Source organism: Mastomys coucha, unplaced genomic scaffold (genome assembly GCF_008632895.1).
Source record: "Mastomys coucha isolate ucsf_1 unplaced genomic scaffold, UCSF_Mcou_1 pScaffold21, whole genome shotgun sequence".
Classification (NCBI taxonomy): Eukaryota; Metazoa; Chordata; class Mammalia; order Rodentia; family Muridae; genus Mastomys; species Mastomys coucha.
The window spans coordinates 131,848,357-131,870,844 of NW_022196904.1; the positions used below are offsets into that span (position 1 = coordinate 131,848,357).

The window sequence follows — 22,488 nt, forward strand, 5'->3', positions numbered from 1 at the left end:
AAGAAAGAAACCCACTAGTTTCTACCCTTTTCACGTTTGCATTCCAGCTAATCTTTTTTTTTTCTTACTCAGCTTATCAACCCAAGCTAAAACTTAATTATTCCCTCTCCATTTGTTGTCCAAGTTCTACCTGAAGTCACTTACTTAATGGTTATGATAGGCATGTTTAGGGAGAATGAGACTTTCTGTAGGGGAAGATAAACTTTATGGCAATTTATATCTGATGGAGGTAGCTCAGCATGATACAGATATCCTATTCCATGGGAGAAGGGCAAGTGGGATTTCTCACTATGCTTGTGGATGACCCCAAATCATATATGGGATTCATAACAGATGGCATTTCACTCTTATTAGAGCAAGGTAGACTTTTCCTTGTGAAGATTCTAGACCTACTCTGGGCCCTGTGACTAGAAGTATGTGACAAGTGCTGCCCTCTATTGTCCACTGCAACATGACTGAACATTGCAAGCTGCTGCCACTAAGACCTTCTAAGAATGTTTGGATGGGATTTACTAAGCCAGAGGTTGACATGAGGAAAGTAAAGGCTTTCTCCAAACCCATGAAGAGATACCATGGAAGCTTCACAAAAGGAAGTTCCTCTGAGCAGGTAGAAGGATAAGGGGCTATAAGGAAAAAATGGCTACATCCCAGAGGTCACAGCCAAAGAAGAAGAGCTTTATTTTTCTCAAATGAATCCAATCTCTATCCTCTTGAATTCCCCCTGGAATAGGCCCAGAGTTATTTTTATTTTATTTTATTTTATTTTATTTTATTTTATTTTATTTTATTTAGAACACTGATTGTTTAAGGAAGGGAAGAATGCAGGTAACAAGTGCCCATGGAGGAGCAATTAAACCATAGTGCCTCTGAGGCAAGAATGGGGCACAAAGTATCAGTGAGTTAGAGTTTGAAAGGCATAGCCTTTCAAAATTATATTTCATGTTCCATGGACAAAGTCTAGGGGACACAGGAGGGAGGGACGATTAAAAAAATAACAAATATTGAGATGTAACTATGAAGACACAGCACAGAAACAAACAAACAAACAAACAAAAACTATTCACTTGAGGCTTGGGGAAAGGAGAGTCATCTAATTCAGGGGATCTGCCTGGACTCTCATTTATGGAAAACAAAGCTGAAGTGCTTCTAGAAATCCCCAGCACCAAGTTTTTCTTCCTGGACTGCTATCGTGGCTTCATGCTGACATCTGATAGGTATATCTTTAACTACAGTCCACAATCTAAAGTTCTTATTGCAGGAATCTAGGGGTACTCAGGGAAGGGAAGCAGTAAGAGGCAAAGCTGTAACTCTTCCCCCTACAGAGAGGAGACCTTTTATAGCATCATGATATAAGAGAGTTTTGTAGTCTTGTACATGGGTCTGAGGCTCCCCCTCCCCTATCTTATCAGGCATTCTTTTCTTTGCATATTGTCCTGTCCTAAGATGCCTGAACCCCAAACACCTTGAACTATCCACTTAGTTCTAAGAAAACTTTGTCATATTTATATTAAAATAAATTTACTATAGACTCTTTCTAGGATTCTAAATAAGAGGTGGGGTCTGTGGGTATCCACCATACAAGGGTGGATTAAACACCGTTCTTAAGTCCCATTAGCTTCCCCACCGTCCTGCACCTGAAAAGGGAATTTGCAAACCCGGCTCGAGCTTGACATCTGGTGGTCATTTAAGAAATTACACTGACTCTTCAGAACATACCTCTCTTCACAATCATAACTACAAGGTGCTTTACCAAGCCTTGGGAATGGAGAGAAGAAGAAGGAAGGTGTTGGGGCTGGGGATGTAGTTCAGTGGTAGGGAATTTTGTAAGTATGTGTTCGATCCATAGCACAGGAAAAAAAAAAAAAACACCTTCTCATCCTACCTCACATAACTTGTCCATAACCCTTGCACATTTATATCTTCCCCTTGGCTGACTGACAAGGCTGAGTCATCCTTCACAAAAGCTACAGCTCCATAGCTGAGGACCCAGGAAACCTTCTGCTTGGAGATAATAGGTCCATTCTATATACTTCTACCCATTGGGTGTCACATGGGAATAGAGTGTATACAGGGAGGGGGCTAATGACTGTCTAGGTTCAAATACCTATTCTGCTCATTACATTGGGCAATAAATCTACCTTAAACCTCCATTTTCCCTTCTAACCCCGTAGATTATTTATGGAACCATGTGGAAATGAACTTGGAACAGTTTAGAACCCGTACCTGTTCAAACAAAACTTTACTCCAGAGGGCACTCTGGGATTTGGGGTGGAACTCTGGCTAGGGATGTCTTGAGTACTGATCTAGGACTTCAAAGAACTGCAAAGACCTTTTTGCCCCAACATATACAGTGAACCTCAGGATCAGGGGAACCCTTGTCTGGAACATGGCACAGCTGGTCTATCCCAAGAGCTTACTCTTGACTAAACCCTCTCTCCCTGATTCACTTCAAGATGAGTGGATGCCTCAATCCCCCACCTCTAAGGGACCCTGTTCCTTAGAATATGGTGCCTTCCATATACCCATGGCTATGTTGGGAGTATATACAAGAAGTATGCTTGTTTTTCCTCTTCTCCACAATACTCACATGAGAGCCAGGGCTATCTCCAGAAGATGAAAGCCAGAGACTCTCAGATCCAAGGCATTAGTCCTTACCAGCCTGACTCACTAGCTTTCATTCTTTAGGCCCACTGACCCAAGAAGGCTGAGGGTACTTTTTATACCCTCAATACATACCTTTTGTATAATTTGTAGCTATAGAGATCCCTTTGCTTATGCCATGACCAGTTCATATGCAAGGCCTTACAGAAGAACTTAGTATGAGTCCAGTCAAGGCTCATAGCAGTGCCTGGCCATATGAGAAGACTTACCTCAAGGCTATAAACTATAGAGTACGGACACTGCTTCAGGAAGCCTCCCCACTCATCTCCTCCTTGATTTTAAGGTCTGACTGTGCAGCTAGAGCTGGGATATGGGAATCCTTCCTTTACTAGTTCTCTGTCAGCTTTTCTCCCACTCAGCCAGCTCCTCCCATCTCCTCTTCAATATTTGGGTCTAGGTTGGGGCACTTCACCTTTTGCTGGTTCCCTTGTCCTGCCAGCTGAAGCTGGCCTGGGGAAGATCGGGTAGCATTTGCCAGGGCACAGATTTGGGTGCCTCAGTTTACCTCTGGTCCTCAGGCCCATTCTGACTGCTGTTGGGTCACCAGGTGTTGCTGACCCATGCTCAGGACCTGGGCCCATAGAAGCTAGGAGGAGTCTTCCAGGTCATCTGCAGTCGAGGTCACCGTGGGTCTTAAGGATTGGACAGGAGAGAGGAGACAGCTGGAGCAGGACTCAGTTCTAAGTCAGCGTAGCCTTTGAAGAGCAGAGGGGGAGTGCCAGGGCCTCAGCGTGAACAGCGGCAAGCTGGCAGGGCTGAGGGACTCTGCTCTGTTGTCCACAAACACAGATGGGCTGGGAGAGCCAGAGGGAGGTCCTAGTGGAATGTGGCTCATTGCTAGCAGCAGGACTCTAAAGGCTTCGCAGGACTCTAAGGGATGAGGCTTCATGGAAACACGAGTGTCTGTGGACCTCCGGGTTTGGCAGCTTTAAGACATACTTCTGTTGTTGGTTAAATGGTAAAGAGTCTGTCATTAGTTCACAGGTGGGAGCCATACCTGGCCTTTGGGACTTGGCTGGCACAGCCAACCAGAGTAGGTGGCCTTAGCCCAGAGGTCAGATAACTGGATCTTGTCACTTTGAGCATGTAGATGAAGTACTGAGTGGGTGATGCATCACCATGACAACTTTCAGTCTGAAGAGCCCTGGCCTAGGCCCTCCTTGGAGAGAGAGGCATGCTGGTAATCCTGTAGCTCAGCCTAGGCCCAGATTCCAGGGTCTGCCTTAGGGGTCTGCAGGTCAGGCACGGGGTCCTGACTACCTGCAGCGGAAGGGTGATACAGGTGAAGTGTTTGTACCAAGGTGGTGGTGGGGGGGGGGGCAGGATACCTGGGGGCCAGGCAGTGAGCCAATGACTCCAAGGGGGTTGGCTCAAAGCCACTGGGTAACTCGGCACCGGAGCAGCATGATTGGACCACACAGGGTCACCTCCACAGCTTCACTTTCGAAGGAATCTGCCTTTGCTGTTCTGTGGCCCAGCCAGAAACAATAGTTGGAGGGGGGAAGAGAAAAGAGACAAGGCATCCAGACTGTTCTTCGGCTCTCCTATCCCTGGCTACACCACCCCCAGCATTCTTTTAAAAACTGACCTTCCCTTCTCAGTGCTGAGCGGAAGGTAGACATGGGAAAGAGCTGACCCTGTCCCAGATGGACTCTGCGTGAAGCTTCCTGCACCCTGGGGTCCCCGTAGCCCCTACTTCATGTGAAAACTAGAGTTTTGTCTTGCAGCCTGTGTGCCTAAGAAAACTCCAAGCAAAGAGAGGGATTACTGGATCCTCTGGCTCCCTTGTCTCTGTCTGTGTCCACTAGGGCTCTGGGAACCACAAAAGTCCCAGCTGGAAACAGGCCATCTGCTCCCCTGGCCTGTTTGCTTAGCTACACTCTCCTCTAGGCAGCTGTAATTCTAGACAGGTAGAAGATGACTCTAACCTGAGACACTCTAGGAATGGTGCAGACGCCTGGACATTTGTTCATCCTTCTCCATGGGGATCTAAAAGGACCTAAACCCCCAAAGTGCACATCCAGTCTTTCCTTCCCAACCTTCATACTCTCCATAATATAGGGCAGCCAGCTTCTTGAGAACCCTCTTTGTCCCTGTGACAGTAGGGGAGCAAAGTTAGCAACACTATGCAGCCCCTATGGTAGGCCCTTCAGACTTGTAGTACTTCAAAAGCAAGGTTTTGGTGCCCTCTGCTGGACGTTTCTATGACTAGCCATTTCTGGCTATGTTATCCAGATTTCACAAATGTCTACTCCAAAACAGTAGGTATCTGCATGGAGGGATGGCCAATCGGAGTTTGTAGGAGGCTCCTCAGGGGTCTCCCTCATTCACCAGGACAGAGAGCTACCAACTGGTGCTTGATGCTACCTAGTGCCAACTTTTCTGGGTAGGTTGACTTAAGAGCTACCTGGTTCTCCAGGGCTTCCTACTCCTTGGTTCAGAACCTTGCTGGGTATAAGGATCTCAAAGGGTAAAAACAGACCTCAGCATCCCTGACCCCACCTCTCATATCACTCAGGGCTTGTTCAGCCTGAGAGAACATGAGTACAGTTAACATTTATTTATAATGTGAGAAAGCAAATACAGTCCCTGGGGCTAGGCTGAGGTGCCAGCTCATTTGTGCTCAGAGATAATGCAATCTGGGGGAGCCAACTTTGAGTCAGCTACATTGGAAGACAGTATTAGGTGTCAGGGAACTTATACTGTGAGTAGCCTAGCCATGAGGAGAGCAGAAGAGTGGCTGCCCTGGCTCTGAACCTTAGTCTCCCCATGTGTAGTATTAATATGAGTCTCTCCATCCCATATATATCCTATATATATGGAGCTGAACTGCCTCATCAACCCAGGCAAGAATACAACACAGGTATACTGGCCCTCCAGATGGTAGGCAGAGGTGACGAGGTGCTCCAGCAGGGCTGGGGGTTGTTAGGGAGCAGGTCCCCATAAGACACAGCCACAGCTCAAATACCAAAGCAACAACACCGCTAGCTGGGTAAACATGATTATCACTGCAGACCCCATGGACAAGGGGAGCCCTGGTTCCAAGGGCAGGAAGGAGTGCCTGTGCTGTGGGGCTGTGCTGAAGGGTTTCAGCAAGGCCAGCAGGAGTACCTGAGCCAGGTCTAGGACTGACCTCCATGGGGCGACTTGAGGCTTAAAGGAACATCTGAAATCCTCTGGCTGGGATGTCTGGGGTTAGCACCCAGGGTGATGCTGATCAATGACTGAGTTTGATTCGACCTCTGCTCCCTGGGCACTGGTTCAGTTTGAGTGGCTGCTTCTTGTCCACTCCTGGAGGGACTAAGAAACAGCACATGCCCATCTCTAGTATTTTGTTTCCTCTCCTCAAGGCCAGTAGGAAGGAGAGCCCTAAACTAGAATTTCAGGATGCCTCAGGAAGGCACGGGGCATATGCCTCAGCCTGAGCAGGTTTAAGGGTCCTGGGGGAAACCTGCCTCTCCCTTGAGGCCTGAGTCAAAGGTTGCAGGAATGAATCCATAGATAGGAATCTGGATATCTGGACCATACTTCTGTGCTCCCAGAACCCCGTAGCGCTAGTCCACTGCATTTCCTGAGAAGCTTGGCTTGCCCCACAAGACCCAAGGACCCAAAGATTTCTGTTCCCTTCACTTATGACTCATATGCCCTCCAGAGAGTTTGTGGCACTTGAACAGTGCAGTGGCCTATCTGCTCTCCCACCCAAGACCCAGGCAGCCACAGCCAGTGGCTTTCTGGAGGCTCGATAGACCCAATCATCCCACTTTTCAGCCCCTGCTTCCGCTCTTGCTCTGCAGAGGTTCACATACCTCCACCTTAGCAGGGTACCACACCATAGGCTGTGCTAACTGACTGCTGGGGAGTTCCATAGAAAGACCCCAGGCTCCTCTTTCTTCTTTTGGGTCTAGTGTCCATCCATCCACTCATCCATCATGCTCACTTCTGGCCTTCCTTTCTCAGGATCATGGCCTGCTAGGGCCCTGTGACATTTTTCTAGATGGGCCTGTGGTATTGTCACAGAAAGGGAGTGACCGGGAAGGGGTTCTTAGCTTCCCAGCCACCAAGTACCAGCAGGAAGGCCTATGTCTAGTTCAGAGGCTTGCCACCCTGGTTCTAGGCCGAGCTTCGAGGAAGACACAGATTGGTTTGGCTTGGGTGGCAGGCAGGTCAGCCAGCCTTTGGGGTGACCAGAATCACCCTAGGCCCCTAAGCTCTCATCTGCCAGACAGTTGGCACCCAACCTGGGCTCAGAGTGTGAAAGAGAGGCACTCTGTTGAGATTCCCCAAAGACCTAGTTGTTTTGTGGCTTTTCTTTAGAACTGAGAATATTTCTAGGGGACTACCAAGCAGTCAGGTTAAAGGAATCTGATGAGAGACCCTACCTAGCTGGAAGAAGGGGCTGAGAAGTGATAGGAGACCCCAGCCCTAGGCCTCCCTCATGGCCACCTTGCTTAGAACTCACAACTGGCCATTTCTGAGAAGTGGAGTTCTTGCTCCTGCCCAGTGCTTATGGGAATCCTTCAGTATGTCATTCCACCCATGTGGGATGCCTGTCTTGTTCAGAGCACTAAGAATCACTTGAATAGTCTGAGAGCAGTTGGGACTGTTTTCTGTCTTCCCAGAGCTGGGATAAGTTCTTTGAAAATGTCCTCCATAGCCAGGCAGTGGTGGTGAACGCCTTTAATCCCTGCACTTGGGAGGCAGACAGGTGGATTTCTGAGTTTGAAGCCAGCCTGGTCTACAGAGTGAGTTCCAGGACAGCCAGGACTATACATCGAAACCCTATCTCGAAAAACAAACAGAAAGGAAGGAAGGAAGGAAATAAGGAAGACAGGAAGGAAGAAAGAAATGCCCTCCATGGCCTTCCAGATCAAGGACCCAAGCCCAGTTTCTACCTATTCAGAGATTCCATCTAAAATAGCTCTGGAAAAAGAACTCAGGAAGGCTAGGTGGGAGCTGTTGTTGGAATATTTTGGTCCTTTTTCTTATAAAAGTTCTCTGGGGCCCTTGAGGATCCAGGGCTATAGAACAACGAATTATCAGCTCCTAGCTGCCATCACCCATGCTTTCCAAAGACTTCTAGCTCTTCTCTATCCAGCTAAAAGCATTGGGGGTGGGGATCATGGTCCTCCCAGACAACTCAGGGTGGGGGTTAAGGGCTACCTGAAGGTGTTGGCTATCTTGGGGAATGAACTGTCTATGTTCCAGTTTGGTCTAACAGGCACCTGTAGGAGGTGCCCAGGGAGCCAGAAGAAAACTGGGGATGCAGAGAGAAGTCTTGAGTAGACCCTTTAGGGGCTATTGTGGCCAGGTAGATAGATAGATTAAGCTGTGGCTACCCCAGCCAGCCCCACTTATGATTCCCTACCCCATATATGCACATGCATGTACACACAACTTGTAGTGCTCATTCAAAGGTTTTTATTCATTGCAGAGGGGTAGGTTGGGTAGTGGTGGACTTAGTTGCAGTAGTTCTCCAGCTGGTAGAGGGAGCAGATGCTGGTGCAGCACTGATCCACAATGCCGCGCTTCTGCCGGGCCACCTCCAGTGCCAAGGTCTGAAGGTCACCTGCCCCCGGGCCTCCACCCAGCTCCAGTTGTGCCACTGCTAGGGAGGTTGTGTCAGGTCAGGCCAGAGCATCAGCAGCACAGAAGCAAAGACACATAGGACAAGCCAGTCAGGAGTAGCTGAGCAACCCCCTGACTACCCCAGGCTTCCTCTCACCTCATCTCCTGCTAAGTCAGCAAAAGTGGCAGGGGTTGCATGCCCATGAGACATGACACTGGTCATGGATGGACACATGGGGCTCCAAAGCCTACACACCTTCAGTCAGTGTAGTGCTCTATGGGGACCTCAAATAGGTACCTATCCTGGGACCTAGCCACATGTCCCAAGTTACTGCCACCTAGGAACCTTAAGGCAGGATTCTTACTCATTCCTGGCAGCTGCCATGTTTGCATATGTCTAGCTGCCCCCCAGAAACGTGCCCCAACTCCCTGATTACCCTGAGACCCTCCACACCCAGGACATAATTTACAAGGTCCCAAGGCTGAAGAAAACCAGAATAGTTAGCACTGGGGATAGAATTCAGAGGCAGAACTCACCTTGTGGGTCCTCCACTTCACGGCGGGACACAGGTGTGTAGAAGAAGCCACGCTCCCCACACACCAGGTAGAGAGCCTCCACCAGGTGGGAACCACAAAGGTGCTGTTTGACAAATGCCTGGGCAGGGTGGGGCTCCCAGAGGAAGAGCAGGGCCAGCAGGGGCAGGAAGCGCATCCACATGGTCATGTTGGAACAATAACCTGGAAGATAGGTTGGGTTGAGGCTAGCAAAAGTTCCACATAAGAGAAGAGCCTACATCCTCCCTCAAATCCCTGAGGTCTTGGCTGGGGAACTAGGCCCACCGAGGAGAATACAAACCTGCTTGCTGATGGTCTCTGATTGTTGCCGGTCACTTAGGGCTGGGGGTTACTAGGTCCCCACTAGCTTTATAGTCCAAAACACCTCCTCTCTGCCCCCCCTGGACTTTGCTGTTTGGCCCATTAAGGGCTCCAGGTGAGGTGGGTCAGCAGATGGCCAGAGGGGCTGAAGTTGCAGTTTCCAAACATTTGCCTGGTGCTAGGTCTGCAGAAAGCACTCATTGGACGTCATCACCTCTACTTAGCCCTGGAGTAATTAGAGTCTTAACAAGGGGCTCTCATGGCCTGATGAACCAGTTCACAGCAGGGGACATTGTCCCAGAGAGGGTAAGGCCTTCTTTGTCCTTGGATGAGCATTTTTCCACATCATTCCCCAGGAAGCTGCAGTTGTTGGGGACCTAGTATCTTTGTCCCTTGGACTGTTTCACAGCTCCCATTGATATCTGGGTCTTTACCCCAGCTGAGACCCCAGCTTACCCTCAGAGATAGAAGGAAAGCAGAACTCAGGCAGCAAGATACTTAATGGTCCCTTCTCTATCTCTCCTTCTATAGCCCACTTGGGGGTTAGCTGGGCTGAAGCCCTGTGCTACATTCTCCTGCAGTATCAATAAGGCAAGATAAGCACCTGAAGGCCAGCAAGTCCCCACAAGTAATACTTGCTTCAGAGCTCAGAGCTGGCTGTCTCCATCTCTTAGTTCATGCTCTACCCCAACTCCAAAACCTTTCTTAGCCTCCACTTGGAGTGGTTGGGGGTTCCTCGACTCTTTCTGTTCCTGATTTGACACTGCCTTGTTCCCCAGGCAACCAGCAAAACCCCCTCGGTGTCGTTGCATGAACTAGAACTCTACCCTATGCAGGGCTTTACAGCCACTAGACTCGAACTGTGGGCCCCTTGCTCTCTGCTCCTTGTCCCCCAGAAAGTGCTGCAGCCATTCGCACTCTGGGTACCTGGGACACTATAGTGGACCCACTGTAGCAGAAGATACATGAATGCAAGAGGAGAGCAGGTAAGGAGCTCAGGCAGGATGGGGTAGAAAGACCAGGCAGTGTGGAGGGGTGTCCTCAGGAGACCAGAGGGCCTTGCTGGGGGTCTCACTGGAGCTCCAACTTCCCTAGGAGCTTTTTCTTTTGAGAAAGGAGCCTTGAAGTGTAGCTAGGCTCATTTTAAACTCAGTCTTTTTGCCCCATTCTCCCAAATTCAGCTACATACCACCACTTCCGGCTCTCCTTGGGAACTTAAAAAGGCTTAAGGTCTTCTTTATTTTTTTTTCTGTGATATTTAAATTCTTTCTGAGGTCTCAGTGACATGCAGAGACAACCCTGAGCATCCCCACAGGACTTTAAAGCCTCCACAGGAACATCATGGGAGCTCCAGACTCTCCAGGGTCTCCATGAGGAATAACACATAGCTTGTATCTTAAAGGAGTTCATGGATACACTAATGCTGCAACAGGCTTACCCCATCCCAAGGTTGCAGCAGGGCTCACAGTCTATTTCAGAGTCTCCCTGTGGTTTAAGGCCTTCCTTGAAGCTTCGCATGGCTCAGCAACAACCCCACCTCCCCATTTCTCTCCTCCATGAAAGTTTCTTTGTGGTTCTGGGCTCTCCCTAGAGTCTCAGCTGAGCAGATGTCATCTCCAGAGTCTCTTTGAGGTTTTAGAGTACCCTGAAAGGCAAGGGCACCCAGAGACAGCTCCAGTTTCTCAGTGGGGTTAAGACCTTCTCTAGGCACGTTTGGAGCTTACAGTCTCCCTCGGAGTCTCATCATGGTCCTGCCATATCACCACTCTTTCAAACTCTTACAGTTTCCCCAGGGTACTAAAGGGACTTAGGCTCTCTCCAGATGTTAGTGAAACCCAGTCTGCTTGGGAACTCGGCAGAACTCACACTGCCTCCCTGGCTCTCATCCAAAGTCATGGCATTCCCGAGGATCCCAAGGGAGCTTAGGGCCCTCTATAGGACCTCAGTGGGGCTCACTGATTTCCCAAGATCTTAACAGACTTAACTCTTTCTGCCCAAGGTAGTGCCTTTCCTACATCCCTGTGACTGAATCCCCCCCAAAGAAGCAACTTTGGGAAGGAAAGGTTTTATTTCAGCTCATGGCCCATCATGGAGCAGAAGTTATGGTGGCTGAAGTTGGCCTGTCTGTGGAAGAAGAAGTTTGCAGAGGTGCTGGCCCGGAAGCAGACTCAGACCAGAAGCAGGGCTTGTTGGCCTATAACCCTAACACTCACTCTTATGGCCCTTTGTGTATCAATCAGCTAGGACCCATGTAGAAAAATTTTCACAGTCTCCCAGAACAGCACCGCATGCTGGAGACCAAGTGTCCAAACACACAAGTCTGTTGGGGAAGTCTCACACTCAAGTCATCACACCAGGGGCTCAGTGAACCCTAAGATCTCCCCCATGGTTATTGGGGGTCCACAGTATCTCTCAAACTCTCAAAGGAACAGAGAACCAGAGATCTCAATGTGGTGTACTGCTTTGAGAAGGGTCTCAGCACAGTCCCCTGTGTTCTTGAGGTTTTTAGAGGATCTTACTCTCTGTCTCAGAGTCCCAGATTCTTAATGATGCCTATACCTTCTCTGGGCACTCAGCAAGGTTCATGGCTCTCTCTAAACTCCCACTAGTGTCTTGTGATTCACAGACTTCCCCAGAGCCCAAAAGGACCTAAAGCCTTGGCATTTCAGTGGGGTTAAGAACTTCCCTTGGATCTCAGGAAAGGCCAGTCTTCCTCAGGGTCATATGGAGTTGAAGACCTTGCTCAAGTTTTAAAATGGTTCCAGGCTCTCCTCCAGGTCTTGGTGGGGCTCAAGGATTTGTTAAGAGTTTCTGAGGTCTGAGGCCCTTCTACACTGTGCAAAAGATCCTCCCACCCATCTCAGGGTCTTTAGTAGGTTCACAACCTTTTCTAAGGCCTCAGTGAAGCATGAGAACTTTCCAGAATCGGGGCAATACCCAAACACTATACATGTGTCTCATTGGGGAGGAAGATTTCTCTAGAGTATCCATGGGCTAGAAGCCTTCACCATCGTCTCACTAGATTTTATAGCCTAAGGTCCCCATGGCCTAAGGAAAGCTCATAGACTTGTCTGAAGTCTCTGCTTTTCTTCTTTTATATCTATATTTTAATTAATTGATTAGTTTGTTTCCTTACAAATATGGAAGTCAAATGACAATCCACAGGGCATGAGTCCCTCTTTCCACAAAATGAGTCCTAGAGGCAGGCACAGGAAGGCATCAGGCTTGGTAGCAGACACCATTACAAGCAGAAACATCTTGTTATGCTCAGATGTAAGTACTTCTTAAGGGCCTAAAACTTTCCTAAGAGTCTCACATAGCCGTAAAACTTACAGATGGACTTATTAGGCCCTGTGTTGTTTTAGTGACTGAATGGGAGTCAAAGGACATCTTCACAGTCTCAACCTAACACCTTCCACAGAAACTCACTGGGCCCAGGGCTTGGCAAGGTTTCATGGGGCCTAAGATTTTCTGCAGGAACTTATTGAAGACAATGGCTTTTCTTAAAGCCTTACTGTAGCCAGAGGCTTTCCTCAGGGTCTTACTGTGGCCAATAGTTATCACCAAAGTCTAAATGGGTTCTTAGCAGGGTCTCACTAAGTCCAAAGGTTTCCTTAAAGTCACTATGGCAGAAGGCCTTTCCAGTGTCTTACTGGGGCACAGGCCTTACCTAAGTTTTCCAAGGACCCTACAGTCCTCCAAGAATCATAATGGGGGCTGAGAATTTCTGTGAGACCTTGGACTTACCTAAACTATCACTGAGGACTAAGGTCTTTCACCAGACATCATTCTATCTTAGACTTTTCCCATATTCTCTCAGGCTATCTAAGATGTTCTCAGGTTCTGACTGGGGCCTAAGGCCTTATCGTGGTATTTACTGGGGTAGCAGGCTTTCCCTAGGTTCTCACTGGGGATTAATGCTTTTACCAGGTTCTAATTGGGTCTAAGGCCTTCCCTGTGTCTTTATTGGGCCTAAGGTCTTCCCAGATTTGTACTAGGGCCCAAGGTATTTCTAAGTTTTCACTAGGGCCTAAGACCTTTGTAGGTAGGTTTTCTCTGGTCTGAAGCCCTATCAGAGTGAGTTAATAACAACATTGAGTTCTTAATGCTTTCCCAGATTCTAACTGGGTCTTATTAAGGTTTTGCCCAGGTTCTCACTGGGTTGTAAAGCTTTCACTAGTTCGGATGACTGAGTTTGCTAAGGCCTTCCGTAGTTTATCATTGGGCCTTGAAGCTTTTTTCCTGGAACTGACTAGGGCTTGAGGTCTTCCTCGGAGTCTCATTGGGATCCCAGGTCTTCCCTGGAGTCACAGTGGGTTCTAAAGCTGTCTCCAGGGTCTAAACTTGCCTTATGCTTTCCCTATGCTATTATTGGGACCTAAGGTCTTACTTGAAGTTTGATTTGCACTTAAGAGCTTCCCAGAGTTTCAGTCAAGAATAAGGATTTCCCAGGGTCTCACTGGGCTCAAGATCTTTCTATGGTCTCTCTGGGGATGTAAGGCATTTACTAGGGTCTTTCTGGAATATAAAGCCCTTTACAGGGTTTGTCTTGTTTATAAGACATCTCCAGAATCTTTCTAGGGTTCAAGTACTTTACCAGGGTCTCACTGAGGTCAAGGTTTTCCTCAGGGTCTTTCTGTGGCTTAAGGTCTTTCCAGTATCTCTCTAGGATCCAGGCCTTCCATAGTGTCTAACAGGGGCCTCCAACCCTTCAAGTTTACAATGGAGACTGCAAATTTCTCCAGGACCACATAGATACTGAGGAATTATCCAATGTAACACAGAAGACTAAGATCTTATGCCAGGAGTCATTGCACTTAAGGTCTTTTGCATATTCTCAGTGGGTCCTAAGGTCTTCCCAGTTTCTGACTGGCCAAGACTTTCTGCTGGTACTTACTGTGGTCTACGGCTATCCCCAGGTTTTCACTATGGCCTAATGGCTATATTACATCCCCATCCCCACTGGGGCCTAACATTTTCACCAGGTCTTCACTGAGTCATAAGACTTCTCTCAGGACATAAGGTCTTCTCCATAATCTCACTGGGACTGAAGGAAGGCCTTCTCCTGGTACTTGCTGGGGTCTAGGGCTTTCTCCAGGGTCTAAGGAGAAACTTCCTAGGTTATCTTCTAGGACCTAAGGCCTTTCCCAGGTTCTCACTGGGTTTTAAGTACTCATCAGGGTCTCAATGAGGCATATAGTCTTTTCCTGGTACTCACTGAGGCCGAAAACCTCTTCCACAAGTTCACATGGTGACCTAAGTTCTTCCCAGGTTGACACTGGGGTGTAAGGCCTCCCTTATGTTCTCACTTAAAGCCTTAAAGCCTTAAAGCCTTGCCCAGGTTCTCACTGAAGCCTAAGGCATTACACAGGATCTCGATGTGCCTAAAGTATAACCAGGGTCTCACTGATGTCTAAAATTTTCTCAAATTTTCACAGGCCTTTAACCATTTTTACTGGGTCTCTAGGCCTTTCCAGTGTTCTCACTCTGTAACCAGGTTCTCACTGATGCCTAAGAGCTTCTCCAGGTTTCCACTGGGACCCAAAGACTTTTCCAAAATCTCACTGAGGCCTAAGGCCTTTTTCAGGGTCTCACTGGGTTCTAAAACTTTAAACAGGTTCTCATTGAGGCCTAAGGGTTTCCCAGGTTGTCACTAGAAAGTGGAAATTTCTGGTTTTGTTTGTTTGTTCTTGTTTTTGTTTTGTTTTTTGTTTTGGGATACCAGATACTTCAGGTCATAATGATGTTTTGCATGGGGGAAAACAGGTGAAAGGATGTTTTGCTAAAGCAGACACAGGTGAGATGTTCTGCTGAGGTAGACACGTAAAAAGACAAGTGATGTTTAGAAAGAAAGAACATAAACATGACCACAGATGGTAGGATAAGGCTCTGTGCCTTGGTTTGCCTTACCCTGTTTTGTTAGTCTTTGCTGACAGTATGCATGTATTTTGGTTCACCTTGCCTTGCTGATCTTTGTTTGTCGCGACTTTATAGAAAGTAACTCACTAAAGGACTTCTCATGATATTCCCTTGGCTTCCAAGAGACTTCCACAGACTCAGGCTGACTGGTGGAGCCTCCCAGTTTCTTTTGGATGGTAGAGTCTCAGTTTCCTCTGGAGAAAACTGCCCTTGTTGATTCATGTGTGGTGTCTGTTGAGTGGACTGGATTGCAGCTGTTGATTCGTGTTTGGTGGTTTACTAGTGGACTGAACTGCTGATATCCTTACAATGGAGACTGGAATCATCCCCAAAGTACTATTTCTAAACAGGTCCCCCTTCCCTTTGTCCTAACGACCTCTGGTGGGCTAGAAGGGAGGTTGAAGTGTTTAAGAATCCTTATTAAAGTAGGTTTGGAAAAATCTAAACCTACACACTTAAAACACTAGTTTTTAAAGCCTTGCTCATGTTCTTACTGGTACCTAAGGCATTACCTAGGGTCTCACTTGTTCCCTTGTGGCCTAAAAGTGTTCCCTTGATGCAGGATATTTGATCATGATTCGAATCAAGAGTCTGTGTTATTTACTGAAAAAAAAATAAAGGATATGCCCAATCCTCATGAGAGGAGAGAGGAAAGGGAAGCTACTTAAGAGAAAGCAGTACAGAGAAAAAGAAAGGAAGGAGGCACTTTTACTGGGACAGTTGTACAGGCACATGATTTAAAGAGAAGAACAAACTAGGTACAGGTAAAGACAGACAAGCCAGAGAAGGAGAAGGAGCCAGAAGATGAGAACATATTGCCAATGTTAGTATGAGGACAAGCAGAGCAATTCAGGAGAGGCTGGGATAGAGTAGCTAGATTGAATCAGTTAGTATAGAGAGAAGTTTTGAGTTAGAAGAGGTGAGTTCACTAGCTAGCCAGAGCTCAGAAAGAGCTGGAAAGGCAGCAAGTCTCAGAGGCAAGAAACATTCTATGCCTAAATTAGATTGTATGGAGGCTAGAAACTTCCAGGACTAGGCCAAGCTTAGCAGATGGAGGCAGTAAACCTGGGAGAGGGCAATTATAGCAAGAGAATAAAAGTTACTGTTTCCTAGTTCTTACAAGGTCTTCAAAACTTTCAATGGGTTTTCACTATGTGATGGTTTGAATAAGAATGGTTTGAATGCTTAGTTACAATGGAGTGTTACTATTTGAAAGGATTAGGGTTATAGGTTTGTTAGAATAGGTGTGGAGGTATGTAGTGTTGGAGGATGTGTTACTAAGGAAGGGTAGGCTTGGAGATTTTCAAAAGTCCAAGCTAGGCTCAGTGACACTCTCCTTCTTCTGTTCACAGATGCTAAGAGAACTCTCATCTACCACATCTACCTGTGTGCCACCATGCTTCAGACTGTGAAAATAATGGGTTAAATCTCTGAAAATGTAAGCAACCCAATTAAATGCTTTGTTTTATAAGCATTGACATGGTCTTTTCAAAGCAACAGAACACTGACTAAGACACATGGGATCTGAAGACTTTCCCCATATTCTCACGCTGGCATAAACTCTTCTATATCTTCTTGCTGGGATTCAAGGCCTTCTCTAGGTTCTCACAGGTATCTAAAGCCATCCCCAAAGTCCCACTTAGGTCTTAGGCCTTCCCTAACAATTCCCCGGAGCTTAAAACTTTCTATAGGTTCTCACTAAAGAATAAGGCCACCCCAGGTTGTAACTGAGATCTAAGGTTTTTCCCATGTTCTTCCTGGCTCTTAAATCTTTGCCCAGGTTCTCATTGGAGCCTACAGCATTGCTCAGGGTCTCAGTGGGACCTAAGGTCCTTTCCATGGTCTCACTGGATCTTAAAGTTTATCCAGGTTACCAAGGGGGCCTGAGGCCTTCTCAGATTGTCACTGTTGTAAAGGGCCTACAGCTGGTTATCTCTTGGCCCAAAGTCTTCCTAGATTGCCTGCTGTTAAAGACTTTCTCTCTGTTCTCAATGGGTTGTAAAGCCTTGCCCAGGCTTACAAAGGAGTCTAACATATTACTCAGGGTTATTCTGGTGCCTAAAATTTCTCAAGTTCTTACAGGTAAAAAAAGGGCTTTAACATATTTTCACTAGGTCTGAATGGCTTTCCCGTGTTCTTACTGTGGCCTAAAACCCTCTACAGGTTCTCACTGGGGCCTACAGGCTTCCAAGGTTCTCACTGGGGCCTACAGGCTTCCAAGGTTCTCACTGGGGCCTAAAGCCTTCTACAGGTTCTCACTGGGGCCTAAGGGCTTCCAAGGTTCTCACTGGGGCCTAAAGCCTTCTATAGGTTCTCACTGGGGCCTAAGGGCTTCCAAGGTTCTCACTGGGGCCTAAAGCCTTCTATAGGTTCTCACTGGGGCCTAAGGGCTTCCAAGGTTGTCACTGGGGCCTAAGGGCTTCCAAGGTTGTCACTGGGCTTTAAAGCCTTCCCTATTTTCTCAATATGTCCTAAGGCCTTGCTCAGATTCTAATTGGAGCCACGGGTATTACCCAGAGTCTCAATGGGTCCAAATATTTTCCAAATTTTCAGAAGACCTATAAGGCCTTGACATATTTTAGTGGGTCTGAAGACCTTTCTACAAGTTCTCCCTGTGGGTCTAAAACCATCTACAGATTGTCATTGGGGTTTGAGGCCTTCTTTAGATTCTCACTTGATCTAAAGCTTACTCCAAGAATCACTGAGGCCAAAAACCTGCCCCACATTGTCACTGGATCATAATACCTTCTGTAGGTTCTGACTGCGACTTAAGGCCTTCTCTAGGTTCTCACCCTAAACATACCACAGGCTCTCACTGGTGTCTAAGGCCTTCCCTGTGTTCTTACTGAGTCTTAAAGCTTTGCCAAGTTTCTCATTGAGGCTTATAGCATTCTTCAGGAATGCAAAGGGGCTAAAGTCTTTTGTAGAACATTTTACAACCCTGGGGCTTCTACCCTGCCTTTAACCATTTAGTTCCCAGATAAAAGACACACACAACCTTTATACTTACAATAAACCTTGAACAGCACAAGAGCTGGGCAGATATCTACCATCTATGCTATTAAGATCTATTTCCTATCGATAACCCTGAGTTATTACTATGTTTCATCTGGGTTGCTCTTAACTCCAATTAGGCAGTCCTTGGGGCCATGTGTTCTTGACTCCTAACCCTTGGCAACTTTTTCCTCTTGTTCCTTCACCCCACTATGGTTCTTCTCTGAACACAAGCCTGGAAAAACTAAACCCTGCCTATGTCTCTCCTGCCCAGCCATTGGCTGTCAGCATTTTTATTCAGCAATCACAAATAACCCCGGGGGGCAACTAAGTCTTGGGGGCCTACACTTAGCATTAAAATACACAGCAAAGCCTGGCGGTGGTGGCACTTGCCTTTAATCCCAGCACTTGGGAGGCAGAGGCAGGCAGATTTCTGAGTTCGAGGCCAGCCTGGTCTACAGAGTGAGTTCCAGGTCAGCCAGGGCTATACAGAGAACCTCTAAGATTCTCACCAGTGTTTAAAGCCTTCTACAGGTTATCACTAGCACCTGAGGCCTACACAGATTCTCATGGGGTCGTAAGGCTTTTCTCACATTTTCACCAGAGCTTAATGAGACCCAGGGTCTCTCTCATGTCAAAGAATGTTTCCAACATCTCACAGGTTCTATAAGTCCTTTTAAAAGTTTTCACTGGGTCTGAATTCCTTCCTCAGGTTTTCACGGTGGAGAAACTTTCTGCACATTCTCACTGATACTTAAGGCCTTCCCCAGGTTCTTACCATAATCCAAGGCCTTCCTCAAAGTTTCATTGAAGCATAAGGCATTTTCCAAATTCTCACTGTGGCCTAAAATATTCTACAGATTCTCCTTGGAGCTTAAAGGATTCCTGAGGGTCTCAATGGGGCCTAAGGTCTTTCCCATGCTGTCAGTGGATTTTAAGGTTTTACAGGTTCGCACATGGGCCCAAGGCCTTCTCAGGTTGTCACTGGGGCCTGAGGGTTTTTTAGATTCTTACTAGCGTCTAAGGCAGGTTCTATTAGTGTCTAAGATCTTACCAAGTTGTCACGGTCGGTAAGTTTTCCCCCATATTCTAAATGTTTCCAAATGCTTAGCCCAGCATCTCCATGGAGACGAAGGTATTACCCAGATTCTCACTGGGGTCTAAATTTTTCCCAAGTTCCTATAGATTCTACAAGACTGTTAACAGTTTTTCACAGTCTCTGAAGGCCTTCCATATGTTCTCACTGTGACTTAAAATCTAAAGGGTCTCACTGAGGCCTAAGGCCTTCTCTAGGTTCTCACTGGGATTTAAGGCCTTCTATAAAGTCTCATTGAGGTTTAAGGCCTTTTCCTTTCTCTCTGGGGTTTAAAACCATCTACAGGTTCTCACTATGGCAATAAGGTCATCCCAGGTTGTAACTCAGGCCCAAGGCCTTCCCATGTTCTGATCATATCTTAAAGCCTTATCCATATTCTTTTAGAGTCTCAGTAGGGCCTATAACTTTCTCCATGTTGTCACAAGGTCTAGAAGGACTCCAACAGGTTTTTCCTCTATCTGAAGAATTTTCAATGTTCTCATTGTGTCCTAAAATCTTCTATAGGTTCTGACTGAGGCCCAAGTCCCTCCCAGGTTGTAGGGAAGTTCCAAGTTCACCCCCATGTTCTCTTGGGTTTTAAAGGATTGTACAGGTTCTCACTAGAGACAAAGACATTATCAAGTGTCTCAATGGAGATGACAAAGTTTCCCATATTCTGGGCTGGAAAGATGGCTCTGAGGGTAAGAGCACTGACTGCTCTTCCAAAGGTCCTGAGTTCAATTCCCAGCAACCACATAGTGGCTTACAACCATCTGTAATGGGATCCGATGCCCTCTTCTGGTGTGTCTGAAGACAGCTACAGTGTACTCATATACATAAAATAAATAAATAATGTTTTTAAAAAATGTCCCATATTCTCAAAGGTTTGTAAGTGTTCATCAGGTTTTCATTGGGTCTGTAGTTCTTCCTCATGGCCTAAAACATTTTACAGGATCGCATTCTAACTTAATGAATTATTTAGGGTCTTAAGGGGGACCTAAGCTCTTTTTCATGTTCTCATTTGGTCTTAAATCATCCCCCAGGTTCTCACTGGGTCATAAGGCTTCCCCCTAGGTTATCAATGGGGCCTAAAACCCTCCCAGGGTTTCAGTACAGGATAGAGTATTCTTGTCTCGAATTGGTGTCTAAGGCCTTTGGGGGTTCTCACTGAGGCCTAAGGCCATCACAGGTTGTCACATGGGCCTCACTTGTGGGACTGTGCAAAGCAGTCTGTGTTTTGGTTGAGCAAGTCTTAACTTCCGGAGACCCAGTGAAAGATTCCACAAGGGACGGAAACAGTGGAGACACGTTCTGAGACACAGATGGTTGATTCCAAGAGTCCTCCAACTCCTTTAGCCTGTGCTATCTATAGCGTAGACAATGCCCCAGGCTCCCAGCGTTCTGGCTGGACTCCACCCCCACAGTCATCTGACCACAGCCAGATATGCCCCGCCCCACAGACAGGTAGCCAGTCTGCCATATAAGGGGTGGTTTGCCCTCCCGTTCGCTCTTTCTCTCTTTCTCTTTCTTCCTCCCTGCCTCTCTTCTCTCGTAATCTCTTAATTTTGTTTTAACCCTCCCTTCTCCCTCTCTCCACGAGGAGATGGCAGGCCTCTACTTTCCTATCTCTTCTCTCTCCTTTCTATAATAAAACATCTTAGGACCATGCATTGCCTCCTTTCAACTAGACTCGCTGTGTGGGCCCAGCGTTTACAACTGCGAGATCTGACCGAGAGTGCGCCCACTCGCACTGGCTTGTGCCCGAACCAACCACCAGGCGGCCGCTACATTTTCCTCTCTCCCTTCGGCCCCAGAGCGGACTGAGCTGCTCTGGGGCCCGCAATTTGTTTTCAGCTCCTCCTCGGTGTCCAGCATCACCTGTGATTCCCAAGAGACTAGAACCTGCGTCCTTGGCCTCCGTAAGCACCAGGTACGACACCCCCCCCCCCCCCCCCCCCCCCCCCCCGCGCCCCACAGCTGTTCCCCAACCCCCGAGCCTCCCAACCCTGCTCTCCGAGGACTGCGATACAGACACCCATCCAGCGGAGCAGCCGGGCGCGCAGACAAACACTCACGTCCGTGGCCCAGAGTATTGGACCTCTGGCAGGACGTGGATCATCCTCTCCAATCCCTTTTGCTCCCGCACCGCCCGCCCGACAGTGTGGCGCTACAGCGGCCCAACACTCACTAATGGTTCTCCAACATTCTCGCTGCAGATGAAGGCATTACCAACTGTCTCGCTGGGAACTAAATGTTTTCATTAGGTCTTTTGGGATCTTTAAAGCTTTTGAAAGGTTATCACTGGGTCTGAAAATCTTCCCTATGATCTTCCACTGTGGCGTAAATCCTTCTACAGGTTCTACTGGGGCTTAAGGCCTTCCCCAGGTTCTCACAGGATTTAAGGTCCTCTCTAAAGTATCCTTGAGGCCTATGCCTAAAACCATATATAGGGTCCACGGTGGTTTAAGGTCTTCCCAGGTTTTAGCTGTAATATAAGGTCTTTCCCATTTTCTCACTGGGTCTTTCTTTCGTCTTTGCCCGGATTCTCAAGGGAGCTAAAGCATTCCTCAGGGTCCCAATGGGGCCTAAGGCCTTATCCATGTTCTCAGTGGGTCTCAGATATTTCTCAGGTTCTCACTGGGTCCTAAGGCATTTCTCAGATTACCACTGGGTCTAAGGCTTTCCCAAATTCTCAGTTGTTTCAAAGGCCACAGTTCTCAATGGGGCCCAAGGCCTTCCCAGGTTGTCTCTAGGTCTGTCACTCCTTGTGTTCTCAGTGTGTCTTAAAGCCTTTCCCAGACTCTCACAGAGGCATAAGTTATTACTCAGGGCCTCTCTGGGCTCTAAATTATTTCTCAAGTGCTCACTGGTTCCATAAGGCCTTCAACACTGTGTCTGAAGGCTTTTCCTTTGCCCTAATTGTGGCCAGAACTTTCTACAGGTTCTTACTGGGACTTAAGCCCTTTCTCATGTTCTCTTTGCAATTTAATGCCTTCCTCAAAGTCTCACTGAAGGTTAAGGCTCTACAGGTTCTCTCACAGAGCCCTAAAACCTATCGGTTTTCTCTGTGCCTAAGCTTCCCAAGTTGTCACTGGGGTCTGAGTCCTTTCTCATGTTCTCAATGGGACTTAAAGCTTTGCCTGACTTCTTGCTGGGGCCTAAGGTAATGCCTAGGGTCTCACTTGTACCTAAAACATTCTAAGAAGTTTTCATTGGGATCTAATACCTTGTCCAAGTTCTCATTGGATCTAAGGACTGCTCCAAGTCTCACTGAGGCCTTGCACCTTCCACAGGTTTTCACTGGAGCCTAAAACTATCTACTGATTCTCACTGGGACTTAAGGTCTTGTTTGGTTTTTTACTGTGATCTTAGAGCATTTCATTGAAGGCTATTTTTTC

General features: G+C 47.3%; 1 protein-coding gene across 8 annotated transcripts in view; it reads right to left on the bottom strand.

Annotated features, from left to right (window-relative positions):
• LOC116103247 (insulin-2) overlaps positions 1-22,488 on the bottom strand; it is a 43,216-nt gene that overhangs the window by 3,284 nt on the left and 17,444 nt on the right. For 3 of the 8 annotated variants that reach the window (XM_031388943.1, XM_031388945.1, XM_031388944.1), the window contains one exon: positions 8,764-8,964. In XM_031388943.1, the coding sequence (XP_031244803.1) occupies positions 8,764-8,950 (187 nt within the window). In that variant the 5' untranslated portion in view covers positions 8,951-8,964. Of the gene's footprint in view, positions 1-8,059; positions 8,267-8,763; positions 8,965-10,540; positions 10,805-20,298; positions 20,386-21,278; positions 21,356-22,488 lie in introns of those variants that run through there. The other 5 variants (XM_031388947.1, XM_031388948.1, XM_031388946.1 and 2 more) reach the window with 5 other exon arrangements.